The sequence below is a fragment of the Bidens hawaiensis genome, unplaced genomic scaffold (assembly GCF_021521415.1).
Source record: "Bidens hawaiensis isolate Kalapana, Puna unplaced genomic scaffold, B.hawaiensis_p1.1 tig00022572_1, whole genome shotgun sequence".
NCBI classification, from domain to species: domain Eukaryota; kingdom Viridiplantae; phylum Streptophyta; class Magnoliopsida; order Asterales; family Asteraceae; genus Bidens; species Bidens hawaiensis.
In genome coordinates this window covers 128,306-146,644 of record NW_027505028.1, presented here as the reverse complement: position 1 = coordinate 146,644, position 18,339 = coordinate 128,306, and the positions used below count along the sequence as shown (strand labels likewise).

At 35.5% G+C, this 18,339-nt stretch overlaps 1 protein-coding gene across 2 annotated transcripts; it reads right to left on the bottom strand.

Moving 5' to 3' along the window:
• Positions 1–644: 644 nt before the first annotated feature.
• Positions 645–16,435, bottom strand: LOC143609974 (MLP-like protein 43). Of its 2 annotated transcripts, none has more exons than XM_077084580.1 (2): positions 16,151–16,435; positions 645–956 (listed from the first exon to the last, which is right to left on the bottom strand). In XM_077084580.1, the coding sequence occupies exons 1-2, from the start codon at positions 16,335–16,337 to the stop codon at positions 685–687; spliced, it is 459 nt and encodes a 152-aa protein (XP_076940695.1). In that variant the 5' UTR covers positions 16,338–16,435; the 3' UTR covers positions 645–684. The 2 variants fall into 2 exon arrangements, with proteins under 2 accessions (XP_076940695.1, XP_076940696.1); XM_077084581.1 differs by lacking the exon at positions 645–956 and adding an exon at positions 15,625–16,074 and having other exon boundaries at positions 16,151–16,411.
• Between the last annotated feature and the right edge of the window lie 1,904 nt (positions 16,436–18,339).

Genomic DNA, 18,339 nt, shown 5'->3' with positions numbered 1-18,339 from the left:
TCAAAATGTATACAAAATTTCACAAGCGAGGGGGGCCAGGCTCAAATTTTCGGCCGAAAATGGCTAAACTTACACTACGTATAAAAAATTTCGGCCGAAAACGAGTAAATTTACACTGCTGCGCACAAAAATAGGGGGGTCGGGGCCACCCCGGGCCTCAATGAAGCTTCGCCAGTGCCTTAAATGTGACCGGCCCCTAATGGAACCACCTTATCTCGCTAACTGGCCACCAAATCCGAACACATTAAAGTACAAGTGCATTAAATTGATTAAAACTGATTGCAACCTTGATATGTAATCTTGAATCAAAATTTCATATGAAACCATGATTCATAACATATACACACACCAGCTTATTGCTCATGTATCTTTTGATTTGAATCACAAGTCCTTTCATTCTTTTTGATCGAGATTCAAGGTATATATAAACAACAAATCAATAATATCATATGTGGAGAACGATAATAAATATACGCGACTGCATAATATTAAATGGAGTAATTTACAAGCCATTTCTATAGCATACACACACAAGCAGGCATATATATATATATATATATATATATATATATATATATATATATATATATATATATCTGCCTAGACTTTATTCTCTTATTCGGAAATTAAATACACATTATTAAGAACTGCAGTTTCTTCCACGTACGATAATTTTGATCATAACTATTTGGTGCCGTTATGGGCATCCAAATGCTTAATAAGATTGCAAAGGTAATCCATCTCAGCAGTTGGATAGGGTACTCTTGTGTCTAGCTTCTCAAACTCAAAGGTCCATGTAGCCACCTGCTTATCACCCTTTGGTTCAACATGAAATGTGTTTGTGAAGCTTTTGTATATTCCATCCACAAGCACTCCTCCAATTACCTTGAGCACAATCGTGTGGTTTTCTTCGTTCACCGATTCAATTATCTGTTTCGATGTTTGTTTCTTTCCCTCTTATTTTTTTTACATTTAGAAACATGCACAAAACTTATAATTAGTCGGTATATTGCATAAGATTCGGGAATAAATTAAACAAGTTATATATGTTATATGTATACACACCGCTAGTGAAGTGCCAGTCATCACTGATCCAACGGCCCCTCTCTCACCCTCGTGCAACTCACAATCATGAACCTTATCAGGGGCTATTACAACCATCTCGTGTGGTTTGTGCCTCAGGAGATCATGGAAGACATCACCGCTCTTACTGATCTCTACGTAACCAATTAACTTTCCTGATAGAGCCATCTCTTATTGATACTCTCACAAATGCCAATTTTTTGAAAAAAAGGTTTTGGGTGTGGAAAATATAGGTAGACACATATGGCTTTATATAGAAAGTTTTGGCTACAAAACATGAACAGCATTCGTTTGTCTTTACCAATTGTAGGTGGCAAAGCACTCATTTATCACTATTAAGATTTTTTTGCATGGTTAGGTGGTTTGGCAAAGTCACCTTAATTATGGGTGATTTTGGCAATCAATTAATAGGCAACACAATCACGTTAGGATACACCATGTCGAGTCGGGATAGCATTGAGAAGTTAACGTAGCTAGACGACACCAACAGGAACACAACCCCTTTCAAGTCGTATAGTGATTTTTGTATTCCCAATCTGGAATTTCATCTGTTCACGCCGTTTTTTTACATATATCTACTCAAGTCCGAGATCGATAACCAATCACGATGTACAATATCTCAAACCCTAACTGAGTTGCATCTAGTCGATGAACTCTATCTCGGTTACATCATATTGACCCTCTATAATGTCTAACCATAACTCGGTTTGTATAAACTAACTTAACTTGCTAGTCAAGACATTACCAAATATAATAAATTTTAATTGTAACCACATAAACACATTACATATTAATGAATCTCACAGGCCCAATAAGTTCAACCAGGTCACCTACACGTAACAGGTATATTATGTTGGAAATTAAGTCCAACATGCATCTACTTGTGTACACATTTAAAAGTGAAGAGGAAAAACATATGAATAAACTAGTTTAATGTTTTTTTATGTATATAATATACACATTTTTAAGTAAACAATAAAATTTATTAAACTAATAATCATTCACAGAAATATTAAACGATTTAAGATTGTTCTTTTCTGTAATGTGCCTTTATATGTAATAATTTCATGCATGGAAAAACATATCCTAGTGACTTTCGGTGAAGATGATCAGTTGGGAGTGGATCCCATTCATTATTTAGTGCATGTGTTTTACATGCTCTAAGTGGAAAAGTTTCTAAAATCAATAATAATAATAATAATAATAATAATAATAATAAAAACCAAAGTAATAAAGTCTTATTTAAAAACATTATTGGAAATGAAAAAGAAACCTTTTAAGGAATAATAATAGTAATAATAAAAAAATTATAAAAAACAATGATAATAAAATTTGTAAGTGATAATCTTAAAGTAAGAAAAAAAAAACTAAAAAGAAATAGTATCGATAATAATTATAATATAATAAATCTTACTTTTCTTTAGTTTGTTTAATTTTTCTAAATATTTGTAGTTGATTACATTACTTTAAATAATTTGTTTTTTTTGACAAAATATATTAAATAAAAGGATCCAATTACAATAGAGAAGTGGATAAGCGGAAAACAAGTTGCGCCGTCACCCCATTTTGAATAGTAGGAGGCCAGTATCCCCGCTGTGACACTGTAATTTCTCTATTAATGATATCTTGGAGCATTATAAATTCACGAACAGGAGCCTGCAAACAAGGTAACACAATCTATTTTACAATCACGCGTTTGAGCATATGGAGAGCAAGAAATAACAAAACTTTCAATAGATCGTCATTACACCTTCAAGCGAAGTTGTGAAAGAAATAAAAACACCGAGTTTTCTTTGGATAAAAACTCGGTCGAAGTCTAATTCTCTAGTGTGGGTAGATTGGTACAATTTTGTTGTATCTCAATTTTAATAATCTCTAGTCTCTATGCACCCTTAGGTCCGGGTTGACTAGTAACTCATATAATCATTGTTGTCACAATTCTTTAATATAAGATCCCAAAATTAGTTGCACTAAATATTGGTCGAATATTGGCGCCGTGATGATCTTCAGTGACATGCTCCTTGTATTTGAACCACCATCACTTGGCTCTCGCTACCAAACCCAAAATCGATTAAAGTACACAAGTGCGTATAAATCGACTTAGAATTGCATCCTTGATAACTTGACACAAAATTTCATTTAAACCACACTCAAAAAACTTGCAAGCACAAATGTATGTTTTGATTTGAATAGTAAATAGTGTTGGACTTAATCATGTTTATATAAGAAACTAATTAAACTCATTGGTGAAGTTGTATTTGACATATAGGGGCTACTATCGAGCTAATCGAAAGTGTCGGGATCACTTTAGCAATTATTGGTTAAATTAGTCGGAATATTTTAGGGTTTATCTATTGTTTGTGTCATGTTAATTATCTGGTACTAGAATGTGACAATCGTCAATTTCAAGTTAACTCCGTTAACTCAACTCCGTCAATTCAAACTTAAGATCACTAAATCTATAACGCACACTTCATTACATTTAAACTAGGGTTTAAATGACGCTTAACACTTACTACATGTGTAGTCTTTCGGGATTTGCACCGAAACGCAAACGAGTTGACGCAAACGATTGATGAATAAACGAAAAACGTCAAAACAGTAATTATGTGATAATTATGTGTTAGACTTATGTATTATGAGATAACATGGTTATAGACGTTAACTCAAGATGTAAACAAGTTAGTTAGGCTAGAAAAGTAACACTTGATAGTGGAGGGACTTGAGTGTAACTTATTATTATTATAAATATATACTAATAACCTTAACCCTAACCCCGATCGGAAACCCCCTACCCCCTCCCTCACGGCTGCCGTCCATTATACACACACATACAACATCAAATCAAGTGGTTGATTGAAGAACTAGGTGCTAGGCAGGTATATTTGATTATTCTATACATTCTTGTTGATTGATTTTGATGTTTAATGGGTTAATTGAAAACCCTAGATGAGCCGATTTCATGTATGTATGAAGTTAACATGATTGTTGTTGATTGATGATGATTTGATAGCTAAATTGAATCTTGTTGCATGTTGATTGTTGTGTCTTTGATTTGAGTTCAAACACAAACCCTAATCAAGTATGTAATATGTAATTGATGTGCATGGATGGTGTTTATGGAGTCTAGAGGGTCATATGAATGCATGATAGTTCATAGGTTGTTAATATATTGAGTTTGGATGCAAACAGTTTCTGGACAGAATGTGTATATGATGTTTAAGTGACTGTAACGAAGTGTAAACGTGAAAATTGGTTGAGATTATTGGTACTGCAGTAAACTAGGTTGAGTCTAGTTTCTATAAAGTATAAATTTGTAATTTTTGGACAAGTAGAAGTTAACTTTTATGATTTTACAAAAACGTTGTGCAAAGCTGAGCTGTTAGACCTGTTGTTAGGTTATGTTGTAAATGTTATATCTCATGAACTACGAGACCAATTGGGTTGGTTCCACTTCTGGAAGTTGACTCATTGAGTTAGGAACCAAACCCAAGTGGTCTTGCATTTATTGGATTTTTCGTTTAATGGTAATTGCAAATAACATTCTGTTGCGCATAAATTTGACTGTTATGAGTTTGCTGTAATGATTTGATGATTGTGAGAAAACTATGAGGAATAAAAATGTAATAAAATATGTTCTGGAAACCTAAGACGTATTTGCTTCTGTGATGATTTTTGGTAAATTAATTGAGATGCTATGATCGGTGAAGTAGTACAATCTTTCTAGTAGGATTTCTGTCTCGGTGAAACTAGCTGCTGAGTTTTGTGAAAATGCATGAAATATGATACTTGCTAATTTATTATCGTGTTTTGACCAAATTGCCCTTGAGGGGAATGATTGCAAGATAATTGTCATGTTTTGACTAAAATGCCCTTGCGGGGAATAACTGCTAATTGATTGTCATAATTTGACCAAAATGCCCTTATGGGGAATAATGGCTAGTTGATTGTTAATTGTTGACCAAAATGCACTTACGGGGAAGAATTGCTAGTAATGTACGTTATGAATACATGACACGTATATGGTTGCTTACACATGTGATGTGTCACAAAAACACTTGTTAAAGTCACACACGATTCACGAACGAAACACGAAACATGTTATGTGCATAGGTATTATGTGCCGGGTCTAGAGACTCGATAATATTCCGACACTTAGAAAAATCTCTTTGTTGTTTTAGAACGTTAGAGAGAGTTTTTCGGTGAAGCGCATCTTGGTGATTTATTTTGGGAAATTCTTCGCAAACAGTGAGTTTCACTTTCCCCTCTTTAAACTGTTTTCAAACGCTTTTCACTTGGGGGAGATAACATACTCCACAACGCATTTAAGATTTTGTTATAAATTATATATCACTTGTAAAGGCTAAGTGGCAAACGAAATATTTGAAGTCCTACACATCGAACCGGTTAATATTTAGAATAGCGAGTCACTGTTGAGTAGTACTACTGGGTTTGACAAACCCCACCCAACGCTAAACTCGACTGGAAGTCGAGCGGGTGTAATTTTGGCTAACACGTACCATGGTCTGGAGGACCTGGTGACAAGGCACTTATTAAACGAGTCAGCTTCGGTGTCGAATACTTAGTAATACTTGTTGTATAGACTAGCTACCTATCGATATATAATTTGACATAACACTATCTGGTAACGCAAAACGCTTAACACAAAACGCTGTAACGTGGTTACGCAAAACGCTTAACGCAAAACGCCGTAATGTGGTTACGCAAAACGCTTAACGTAAAACGCTGAACGCAAACGCTAAACGATTTATTTTATATAACTTGTGAACTCACCAACCTTGTGTTGACACTTTTAGTATGTTATTCTCAGGTAGCCGAGGCGGGCGCGCGGTTTAGGAACATGCATTGATTGAAAACGCTTTTATTATGCAAACTTATTTTTAACGGTTATCATTGGTTTTAAGTCGTCCTGCGTGACGCAACTTTTGATTAAAGGTTTTTACGCTTCCGCATTTATTTACTCGTAAACGTTTTCATGGTTTTGAAACTTTGTTTTATAGTTTGATTATAACTGATGATTCCGATCCTGTTAGTTCACACCCTCTGACGGTAAAACTCCGTTAGTGGATTTTGAGGGTGTGACATAGAAATTATTGCGATTTACTACACATTTACGAAAAGTGGCGTAAAATGGCTCGTTGAAATTATTTACTGTAACAACATGAAAATTTCGAGTTCAAAGTATCAACTTTCCAAAGTCTAGGGACTAAAATTGCCAAATTCCAAACTTGAGGGTTAAAAACAAAAAATCTGATTTCTTATCCTATCGCACTACGCGACGGACAAAAGAATAAGCCCATCGCGTATCGCGATGGGGCTTCTGACAGGTTGTGACACGTGTGCCACGTGGCACACGGTGGCACCATGTGCTGCCACGTGGCAACACTGCCGCCACGCGTCGCCACGTGGAGCGGGGACTGCAACGTGTCAACACGTGGCAGGCCTATATGTATGACTCGACAGACCTATATCGCGGTACGCGATAGGTCTGTCCAGTGATCCATCGCGTACCGCGATGGGGTCCAAAATATTGCCTATAAATAGCGGCCATGGGATCTCACTCCAGGCATCCCAAACACAGCTCACACATCTCTCTAACATCTCTCTAGAATACCTCGAAATTCGTGTCTCGTTTCCTCGATAAGCGTATCTCGAATCTCTCGTTTGTGTACCAACGTTTCCTTTAGAATTTGTGCCACCTTCCACCCACATATACCAAGAAGGTGTTGTTGAAATGGCAATGAATCTCGATAAACGTGTCGACGGGTACGGAAGTTTGGCGTAATCGTTTGACAATCGAGAAGTAAAGCGGCGTCGGAGTGCTTCTCAAGTCCCTAGGATTTCGGTACGCCATTAAGGTTAGGCGTAATATCAAATTCAATATAATTTAATATTATATTTAAGGCTTAAGCCTTAAGTCGAGGTTATACTCGATGCCTCGATAAAAGAAAAGAAAACATAACAAAGAAATGAATAAAAGTATGATTGATGAATATAGTGATAACATATATATGTGTGTAAGTATATATGATTATATTCTTTGTTATGAAAATATTATTTAATGAATAAAGAGTATTATTAAATAATAAAAGAAAGGATTACGTTTCTTGGAGAAGAAGAAACGTCGGGTTTTTAATATAAACTAAAGGTTTATAATTTACTTTTAAACAAGAAGTTTTTAAGTAAATAAAGAATTGAACTAAAGGTTCAATCGAGGATTAAGATATAAGACTAAAGGTCTTAAGCCGGATCGTGTATCCGACTAACAAATATTTATACTCGTACTATAGGTGTGAGATAAGAAAAGGAAAGACCCTTGGACGGTGAGTGAAGCCGATCCTAAAGAGACAAGGTGAATACGCCCCCAAACTTTTAAACTTGTTTTCAAATGAGTCAAACTTGTTATATGAAATTGTTTACAAGGAACTATGTGTTCCTAAAACCGTTATAACTATGGGTATGAACCTAGCCCTCAGGCTGTGGTATACGTATGTCCGGATCCTTACATAGGTGGTACTATGCGATGTATGGGCATGATCGCACCACCCTTGGTCGTAGGACGCTCTCCTGCAGGGAGTACGACCTTATGTGTATATTTACGGGTACTTAATTAAGTCGAACGCTGCGGTGTTTGATGAGGTGACCTAGTGTAGAGGCTCTAGTTTATAATGTGTTATTTGACTTTGTTTTTCCTAAGCCACGTTGGACCGAGGCAGGCGTAGTCTCGAGGGGTAATAAAATAAAAGAAATTATTTTGTGTCAACGTGTTCACCAGCATTCATTGCTGACGTATTTTCTTACATTTTGCAGGTGAACAAAGTTAGAGCTTGGAATGACGAAGTGCTATGATATCCGATGGCTCGGATTTATTTTGTAAACTTAATATATATGGTGGTTTGTAAACATAAACAAGTAACATCTTTTGTTAAACAACTTAAGCAGGTATTTTATATTCCCGTCTTTTGAACGTATATATAAATTACACTTTCGATCCTTAAAGTTTTATAAGTCTTCCGAAAATTAACGCAACTCTGATTTATTTACAACTACGATACCAACTGATGGTCACGCTCCCAGGCCCTAGACGGGGGTGTGACAGTTTACTACACCTTTCCTATCGTCCAAATGGAGAGACATGTCTCACTAGCGTTATGGGTGCTCTCAGTATTATCATCATTTCTACATCAAGTTTTTGGTTGACTTAATTTTATTGTTGAGTTTATTAAATCCGTTTAATAAACTTACGCGTAAAGTGTCATTTTCGTCCTTATGGTTTGGCAAATAATGCGAATTTAGTCTAAAAATTACTTTTTTGCATATGGACCATCCACGTTTCCCAGTTCTTGCCAATTACATCCAAATCACTAACCACGTTAAAATTAAACGTTAAGTTAAGGGTAGACATGTCTTTTCACTCTTTCTTTATTATAATACTTATTTCAGCGAATTGCGATTTTCATACTTATTTTTATTTATTGTAATTTTCGTCCTATGGGTTCATTTCACTTGCAATTAAACCCGAATTCTCTAATCTCGTTAAGACGGGTCGTTAAACCCATCAGAGTGCCTTTCACGTGAGGGACATGGATGAAAACCGAAGTTCACTGAAATAAGTATTATAATAAAGAAATAGTGAAAATATATGTATACCCCTAGCTTAACGATTAAATTTAACGGGATTAGGGATTTTGATATAATTGGCAAGAACTATGAAAATGAGTGATCCATATGCAAAAAATAAACTTTTTGGACTAAATTCACATTATTTGTCAAACCACAATAATGAAAATGACACTTTACTCTAAACTTACTCTTAATTAACTTATTAAAAACTCATTAAAAAATTACTCATTCGAATATTCCAATCAAGTTAAGAATAAAAATATCAACACGACTTTGATTACATATAGATCAATGTCAAAGCATTTTTACGAGCTTGATAATTTAACAATCTAATAATACCATTGTTACAATTTTCTAGCACTGTGATCCACAAAAGCAGTTGCATTTAATATTGGTCGAATTATTGTCGTCGAATCTCAACCATCTCTATACGTGTTAGCATCTCTTAATTGATTTGTCTCCACTGGACCATGCATGTTCCATATATAATTAACCATTAATGTCCTAAATGTGAACGGGCTTCTATGGAACTAATGGAATGTGTCATGGGCATATTAGTCATTTAGTATTGTTAATTTGGGTTTAAGAGTATGTTTGAGATTGAGTTTGAAAAATGTTTATTAGTTTATTAGTTTCTTCAAAAAGCCAGGATTTAGGACTTTTGAAAACTGCTTTTTATCCCTTTCAAAAAACTAAAATAAGAATGATTTTTGTGATTGCCAAACACATTTTAACGTATTGGTTTTTTAAAAACACCAATAAACCAATAAGCATTTTTGAAACTCAATCTCAAACATACTCTTAAAGTTGTCAAGGTTAGTTTTATAATTATTGGTATAATTAGTGACAGTGTTATTTAGGGTTTATCCATTGTTTATGTTTATCTTAATGGCAACACAATATATCGTCACAAATGCGTAACATATTGCAGTATGTTACGCATTTGCGACAAACATAAAAATGGAAATTGGTTCATCGAAAATCATTTAATACCCATTTTCTACGCCATTTCCTAGCATTTTTGACGCACTTTTTACATCAAAATTGTTAGGGTTGTAGTTACGAAAGGTATATTGCATAATGGTTCGATGTTTTGTATTTGAAAATTTACAGTTTATCAATAAGGTAAAGTCGATCAAGTTTGATCAAGAATCTGTGTGCTTTTCTTCTTTAGATTTTTGTGTTTCCCCGATCTAATCAAGACCTTTAAATAGTTGGATTGTTTGTAAAAAACGAAAGGACAAACCAACATTCAAGGTAAACAAACAGCAGATCAATGCATGATATCAAAAGAAATTATTACAAGCCATTTCTAAAGCATACATGCACACACACAAGCAACACGTATGGCTTTACTTTATTCTTACCATAGGAGACTAAAACACACATCTTACAATACTAGCAAAACACACATCTTACATATAGGAGATTTATAAAACACACATCATGAATGCATAACTTTGGTTCCCTCCATTTTCGTCCTTGATATAAACTACTTAGCGCTGTTATGAGCATCCATATCCTTAACGAGATTGCAAAGGTAATCCATTAGAGATGTTGGATAGGGTACGCTTGTGTCCGGCTTCTCAAACTCGAAAGTCCATGTAGCCACCTTCCCATCACCCTTTGGTTCAACATGAAATATGATTGTGAAGCTCTTGTATAGCTCATCCACAAGCTCCCCTCCAATTACCTTCAACACAATCGTGTGGTTTTCCTCTTTCACCGACTCAATTATCTGTTTTGATATTTTCTTCTTTCCCTCTTTTTAGGTCGATTTGATAGTTGGGGTTTGTAGGCGCCGGTCAGACGATTCCATGGGTACCTAAATCGAGTTATTTGGTTAAGGAACGAAGGATTTAAGAGCGAACAGAACCTGCAGACGACAACTTCGCCTGCAAGCTAAGTTCGCCTATGAACTTCGCCTAAAGCTAAGTTCGCCTAAGGTTTAACTTCGCCTAAAGCTAAGTTCGCCTAAGGTTTAACTTCGCCTAAAGCTAAGTTCGCCTATGGTTTAACTTCGCCTAAAGCTAAGTTCGCCTAAGGTTTAACTTCGCCTAAAGCTAAGTTCGCCTAAGGTTTAACTTCGCCTAAAGTTAAGTTCGCTTAGAAAACAAATTAAAAACCTAATGGAAAATGTGTTAAGACAGTTAAGCTGACCTGGCAGCTCGACCCCAGCCAGGGGCTCTGCCCCTTGGACCCTGCTAGGGGCTGCCGCCCCTAGACCCCGCTGCCAGGGGCGCTGCCCCCGGACCCCCGTTCGTTGTGGGTAGTAGTTAAGACTGGAAAGATGATATGAGTAGTGATAGTTGTTTGATACGTGTACTTGTTATACAGTCAGCCGTGCACAGCTGAAGAAAGGGATTACGATTAACGGTGAACGTAACCGTGTTCAGGTGAGTTTCTAGCCCCATTCCTTGTTATGTTTTCGGGGATGTGTGCATACTCGATGTGTTGTTAATACATTTATCCTAAGTGATAAGTGTATGTCATATGTGATATGTGTGATAGATATGAATGATTGTTTGTCGGTACGCGAACGATCTTCGGATATTGCGCGTACTGTCAGGTTAAAAATAAAGGTACGAATATTATATATCGAAGATGTATGAATATTTCAAATGAATACTTGTCGGGGCGTGAACGATCTTCGGATATTGCACGTAACGTCAAGGGGTATGGTTGTTAAATGAATGAGGTAAGGAATGCCTAGAGTGTTCTTATGTTATAATGTAAGTATGTGTATATAGGTACACGAATGGCATGTGAGTTCTACGTTCGACATAGTAAGTTAGGATGGCAAATCCCTCTAGCTTCTGTCGGACATATACTCGGCTGGTAATGGCGTAGTTAAGGACTGCGAGCCTTATACGTGAAGTAGATGATATATGTAAACGTAGATAAGGACTGCGAACCTTATACGTAATGTAGATAGGCGTCAGCATAGGAAAGGACTGTGAACCTTATACGTGCTGATTTTGTAGCATAGGGGAGGACTGCGAACCTCGTACGTGCTATGAATTAGGTTGCAACATAGGGAAGGACTGCGAACCTTGTACGTGTTGTGGATGTATTTCAGCATAGGAAAGGACTGTGAACCTTATACGTGCTGATTTTGTAGCATAGGGGAGGACTGCGAACCTCGTACGTGCTATGAATTAGGTTGCAACATAGGGAAGGACTGTGAACCTTGTACGTGTTGTGGATGTACTATGGTATAGGGAAGGACCGCGATCCTTGTACGTACCATAAATGGTGAACATAGGTAAGGACTGCGAACCTTGTACGTGTTCACGACCTTGAGTACATGTATAGACGGTGAACTATGAACGTACTCTCGGTAGACTGAGGTTAGTGATTGTAGATATGTATGTATGTATGGTAGCAAGTATGTATGTAGAACAGAAGGGTAACTAGTGAAGTATGGATACGTATCTACAGATATGTATGTATGTGTATGTATTGTACGGCGTTCGATTAACTAGAACTCACTCAGCGTAGCTGACTTTTAGTATGCACGCAGGTGAGCTGATTATAGAGTTAGCATGAGGATGACACACGGCATGGATTGAACGGCTGGCATCTGAAGAAAGAAGTAAAGATGTTTTAAATATAAAGTTTTGTGTTATGGTATCAAAGAAAAGATTTAATGTTTTGTAACAAATGATTGATGTTTTATATTCCGCGAAAAGTTTTAATAAACTCTGATTTGAAGAACTGTGTTTATGAGTAAATCCGACGCTAAAGTAGGGTCACCGGGTTCGGGGCCTTACACTTTTTACCCTCGGTACCGGTACTATCCCGGTACTGGTACCGAACCGAATATTTCGGTACCGGTACCAAGAATTTCCAATTTTCGGGATCGGGAAAATCGGGACCGGTACCATCCCATGCTCATCCCTATTGTCAACTACATCAACGTCCCTTTTCATTAGACAAATATTTGTGTTCATGTTTGTACATTTAAAAAAATCAACATGCTCGTGTTCGTTTATGTTTATTCGTTAAAAATCTAAAAAACCTAAACATCTCAACTGATAAAACCCAAACGTTAAAAAATATAATAACAAATTAATATATATATATATGTGTATTAAATTAAAACAGAACTACGTTAAAAAATAAAATAAATCATCATAAAATATCAAAACGATTAAAAACAAAACTTTAAATAAACTCCCGTAACACGGGAGGATCAAACTAGTATTATTATAGATAGATATCTATTCAATGTTAATACCCTATATAAAGTAGTAAAATCGTTTATACATTATCATGGGTTGACCGTTCGTAATCTATCTATGCAAAGAACAAAATTAATGAGGGGAAAAAAACAGGCAAAGTTTTAGAATGAAGAAAATGTGTGCTAATTTCATTTTAATTGATTTTTAGTTAAACTTGGTTCGTCTATGCTCACTAGACCCTGATGCGTTGCCGCGTTGGGTTGGGTTCTTAGGCCAGATAATTATTATCTCTGGTCAAATGTTGTCACCCTATTATTTGTTTGTGTTGTCTTTCTGTGTCACAAAGGAGAACTAGAGCTATCCATCTCTGCCCAAATATTCTTATCTGATTTCAAATTATTATCTGCCATCTACTTTGATTCAATGATTCCTATTATATTGTCAGCCACGCCATGTGTGTGGTGCATGTTTTAGTACACTCTTGTGGATTGCTAATAATTCTTCCTCAAAAGCACAAACTATTGGTAGTGTACACCTACTTAAGGGGTCAGTCCTTATGAATCACCCCTTTATTTTAGTGCACCTTAGGCCATGGGTACACAATGATTAATGGTAGGGGTGTTTAAAAAAATCTGAATCTGAATCTGTATCTGAAATATCTAGAAATCCGTATCCTAATTATTCGGAAATTCGGATATCCGAATTATCCGGAAATTCGGATATCCGAATTTTCGGATTCGGATATGTGGTTATCGACTTACATATTCCGTGAGTTGACTAGCAGATTGGAAACAAAAAGCTTATGGGAAATTGGGAATTGATTCGTAGTACACATGCGAGCGCTTATTGAAGACGAAAACCTTCAAGCGTGTCTAGGCTCAACTTAACCGATAATACCTTGGTTTAGGTTTCTTTTAGTTGCATTTAGTGTTCTGTGATGTTTGAATCTGGGTTATGAAAGATCCAGTAAATCTCAATGTCAATTTCTCTAATTTTACTATTTTTATTGCCAATGAAATCTCATTTTGATTTCAGTTTTTTTGTGGGGACAATACTCCTATCTATACTATGAATGTTGATGTTATTATTTGGGAATTTAACTATTTTGGGAAGAAAAGAAAGTAAGAAGTTTGGATATCCGTTTCACTATCCGAACGAATATACGAAATTTCGTATACGAATTTGGATGGTGAAATCCTCTATCTGAAATGTTCGGATATCCTAAACTCTGGATATCAGACTTTAAACACTTTTAGTTAAAGGTTTGCTGTTTTTTAAGGAGCATTTTCTGTCACATAATCATCACTTGTATAGCTCATCCGCAAGCTCTCCTCCAATTACCGTGAGCACAACCGTGTGGTTTTCCTCGTTCACTGATTCAATGATATATTTTGCAAATTCCTTCTTTCCATCTGTTTCCATGCATAAAAACATCATTTCTCAATATGCTACACAAGATACATGAAGAAACAAGTCACGGATATGTACCCTAAGTGTAGTGCCAAGTGATGGCTTATTCAACGGCCCCTCTCTCACTCTCATGCAGCTCACAGTCATGAATCTTATCTGGGGATATTTTAACCATCTCTTGCGATCTGTGCCTAATGATATCATGGAAGACGTCACCACTCTTATTGTCTTTACATAACCGATTAACTTTTTAGATAGACCATTTCTGAATTATTCTTACAAATGCCTTCAAATAAGTTTCTACCAAGATAGATGGCAAGTTCATGGAATGTGTAGGAACATCTTTTTGTCTATATAGATAATTTTGGCTATACACATGTGCCTTAGCAAAGCATAATTAATGTATGTACTTTTTTTTTCGAATTGTGAACTTTTATAGACAACGTCAACAAACCAAAAAACACCCACGGGCTGCCTCCACAAGCTGGAGGGCAACCCCTAAAAACGAAGGATTACATGAAGTCAAATTTACACCAATTCAACCAATTTAAAGAACTATGTTTATACCTATACTTAAACCAAAGGAAGCCCTTAGCCTTAATATCTCCTATAATCTCCTTTACATTAACAGCTTTCCCTTCATACACTTTTTCGTTTCTCGCCTTCCAAAGTCTCCAAAACGCGATAATGATAATCCCATGTAACGCCTCCTTTTTAATAGTAGCAACATTAATGTATATACTTAGTACATTAAAAAAACACTTAGCTAGTGCGCCATTTAAAAAAAAAAGTCAATAAATGTTGATGTCGTTAAACATCCATGTCCATATATATATCATATGAAATGTGTTGGGGCAACTACAACTAGAGATTCACACATGCATAGTGGAGGACTCGGGATTATTTTCCTGAACAACCACTTCTTTTTAGGGTCAGATTTCTCAATGGTTTTACAAGTTGGTCATACCAAATTCTGTCTCACAGCCACCTATTTTTGAAGACCATGGCTATGGTGCATTGCTACACATTTATCCACTTTAACATGATGAGACCATATAAGAAAGAGATTACAATTCCTAGGGATTGTAACTTAAGTAATGAGTTACTTGTCATAACTATTTTCAAATGTTACATATATCTATATGAAATTTTAGTGAAAATTATTCAGATTTTGAGTAAGTAAATGCTGTAAAATCCTTGGGTATTATCAAATAACATTTGATTATTATCTGAATATCTAATTTTGATTCTTCAAGACACATTAATCGCATTCAACACAAGCTCATCCGCAAGCTTCATATCAAGCTCACAACCATCCATGCAAGTATGGTATAGAAAGCCATTACTTAACAAGCCATTATTTTTACATAAGACACACAAACATACAAGCAGGCATGTCTGCCTTTATCTTTATTCTTGTAACCGGAGACTAAATAACACACTGATCTTCAGAAACTCAGTTCCCTCCATTTTTCATTAGGCTTATTTCGCGTGGTTGTGGGCATCCAAATCCTTAATGACATTGCAACAAACATCCATCAAAGAAGTTGGATACGGTACACTATGTCTCGCTTCTCAAACTCAAAGGTCAATACCGCGACCTGCCCTTCACCCTTTGGTTCAACATGAAATATGACTTTGAAGCTCTTGTATAGCTCATCCACGAGCTCCCCTCCAATTACCTTGAACACAACTGTGTGGTTTTCCTCATTCACTGACTCAATTATCTCTTTCGCAAATTTCTTCTTTCCATCTGTTTCCATGCATAAAAACATCATTAATCAATATGTTACACAATATACATGAATCAACAGTCATGTGATACGTACCATGAGCGTAATGCCAAGTGAAGACTGATCCAACAGCCCCTCTCTCACCCTCATGCAGCTCACAGTCATGAACCTTATCAGGGGATATTGCAACCAACTCGTGCGGTTTATGCCTAATGAAATCATGGAAGACATCACCGCCCTTACTGATTTCTACGTAAGCGATTAACTTTCCAGATAGAGCCATTTCTTAATTATTCTTACAAATGCTTGCAAACAAGTTGCAACCAAGATATATGGTGAGTTTGTGAAAATGTAGGAACTCATAGATGGGTATATATAGATAATTTTGGCTACAACATATGTGCCTAAGGAAAGCATAAATAATAACAAATAAATAATTAAAAACATTAACTAGTGCGGTATGATAGATTCACCCTACACCTTTTTCTTTGTTGTTTTTAAAGTTGATCATTGTGGATGTCATTTAACATATCCATGCCCAAAAATCATATCAAACGTCAGGGCAATTAGAGACTCATACAGAGTGGCAGACTCACGATTATTTTCCTACGCAGTTACTTTTTATTTTCTTTTTTTAACTTTTCGGGGCTAGATTTATTAATGGTTTTACAAGTCATTTATTTCAAATTCAGCCTCACTACAAATTGTTTTCGCAAACCCAAACATTGGGCTATTGCATTTGCAATGCGTTTTAACATTATAGATGGTGACATCAAGCACAATATGAAGTTACAGGCAAAAGTTTGGTTATTCGAGTCAATCAAAAAATGTTTATTTTATTATTATTGGTTTGTATGTTTTTATTTTTCCGTTGTATCATGCGATTTACTTCATGTTTGAATGTGGTTATCAAGAACATTAGGAACATTACTCAAAACAACTTAAATTCCATAATCAGTGGGGATTCATGAACTTATTTCAGGTGGTACACTGTTTTTTAAATGTTTCAATTTCATGGAGTTGTATATAAAAAAATTCGGGTCGGTTCGATGGTTTGTGTAAAGTTCATTACAAACTAATATATTAAAAGCTAACAAACTATCAAATTACAAAATTGTTCAAATAACTAATTTGAAATGATTGAATGTCAGATTTTGAGTTAATTAAACTGACTATGTTGAATTAGACTCAAGTTTAACAGACAATGACAAGGAATTTCCATTATTTAATTGCACACATAGAATTTGCTATATAATCAGAGTGTTGATGTTCCTTCACATAATAATGTTTTACCACCGATTTACTTTGTTATTATAAACTAAAATTTAACAAATAACTTGGCAATTAAAGACATGAAGAACAATTAAGAAATGAATATAAATTTATCGTCACAATGGTAGGATTCGAGGAAGAGTAGCAAGGTCGGAGGAAGGAACAAAAGTGGTCGGCCGGAAAAGCAACAACGGTGGTCTACTGGCTGTGGTGTGTCATTGTGGAGTTTGGAGAGAAGCACAGAGTAGCGTTTGTGTTTGTATAACTGTGTTATGAAACCCTAAATTGCTAAAAGGCTACATTAGAAGAAAAAAAAAGTTCCAAATATTAATAGCGGTACACGGAATCAAACCCGTAACCATCAACATACTAAAACAATGACTTATCCACTAGACAAAGCCGCTTGTATTTTAATTAAGATGCTTTCCTCCTAATTTATAAAGCGGTTCACTCTAGTATTTTCTATACACCAATACATTATTATTCCGAAACTCTTGAGAGAATATAGTTACTATTATTATTATTATTATTAGCTTACGGTCCCTTAGATATCTAGGGTTTGTATTTTGTTATCTATATTTTGTATTGCATCGTCCAGTAATAATCAATTTAGTATGTTAACGTTGTATAGTATATGAACCAGATCGGACTAAGTTCCAGAGTATTAATATGACAAAATCTTGAGAGAATATAGCATTAAGGTAAATAGGCAATACTCTTTAACTTTGTCATCACACCAAGTAGACTTAAGCTTGGTATGCATAGAAGTTTGGTATCGGGCACGGATCTAGGGTGTGCCCGGACACTCACAACTTTCATAGAGAAATTAATGTAAAATTTGTTTTTCTTCTCTATTTTATGTATTCAGATACCTATACCTTTGAACAAATATTACGATACCCCTCGATCTAATTTTTTTTTTTTTAAATACTCTTAAATATTTCTTCTAAATCCGCCACTTGAAGTAAAACGTCAAATTTAGTATTGAAAGATACCTATGATACGGTTAAATT

What these genes read in the sequence shown, in the direction of transcription:
- LOC143609974 (XM_077084580.1), bottom strand. Translation starts at nt 16,337, where the DNA reads ATGGCTCTATCTGGAAAGTTAATCGCTTACGTAGAAATCAGTAAGGGC. An exon ending in CACTTGGCATTACGCTCATG is followed by an intron (nt 957 to 16,150) that starts GTACGTATCACA and finishes AAAAAAAATAAG; the next exon opens with AGGGAAAGAAACAAACATCG.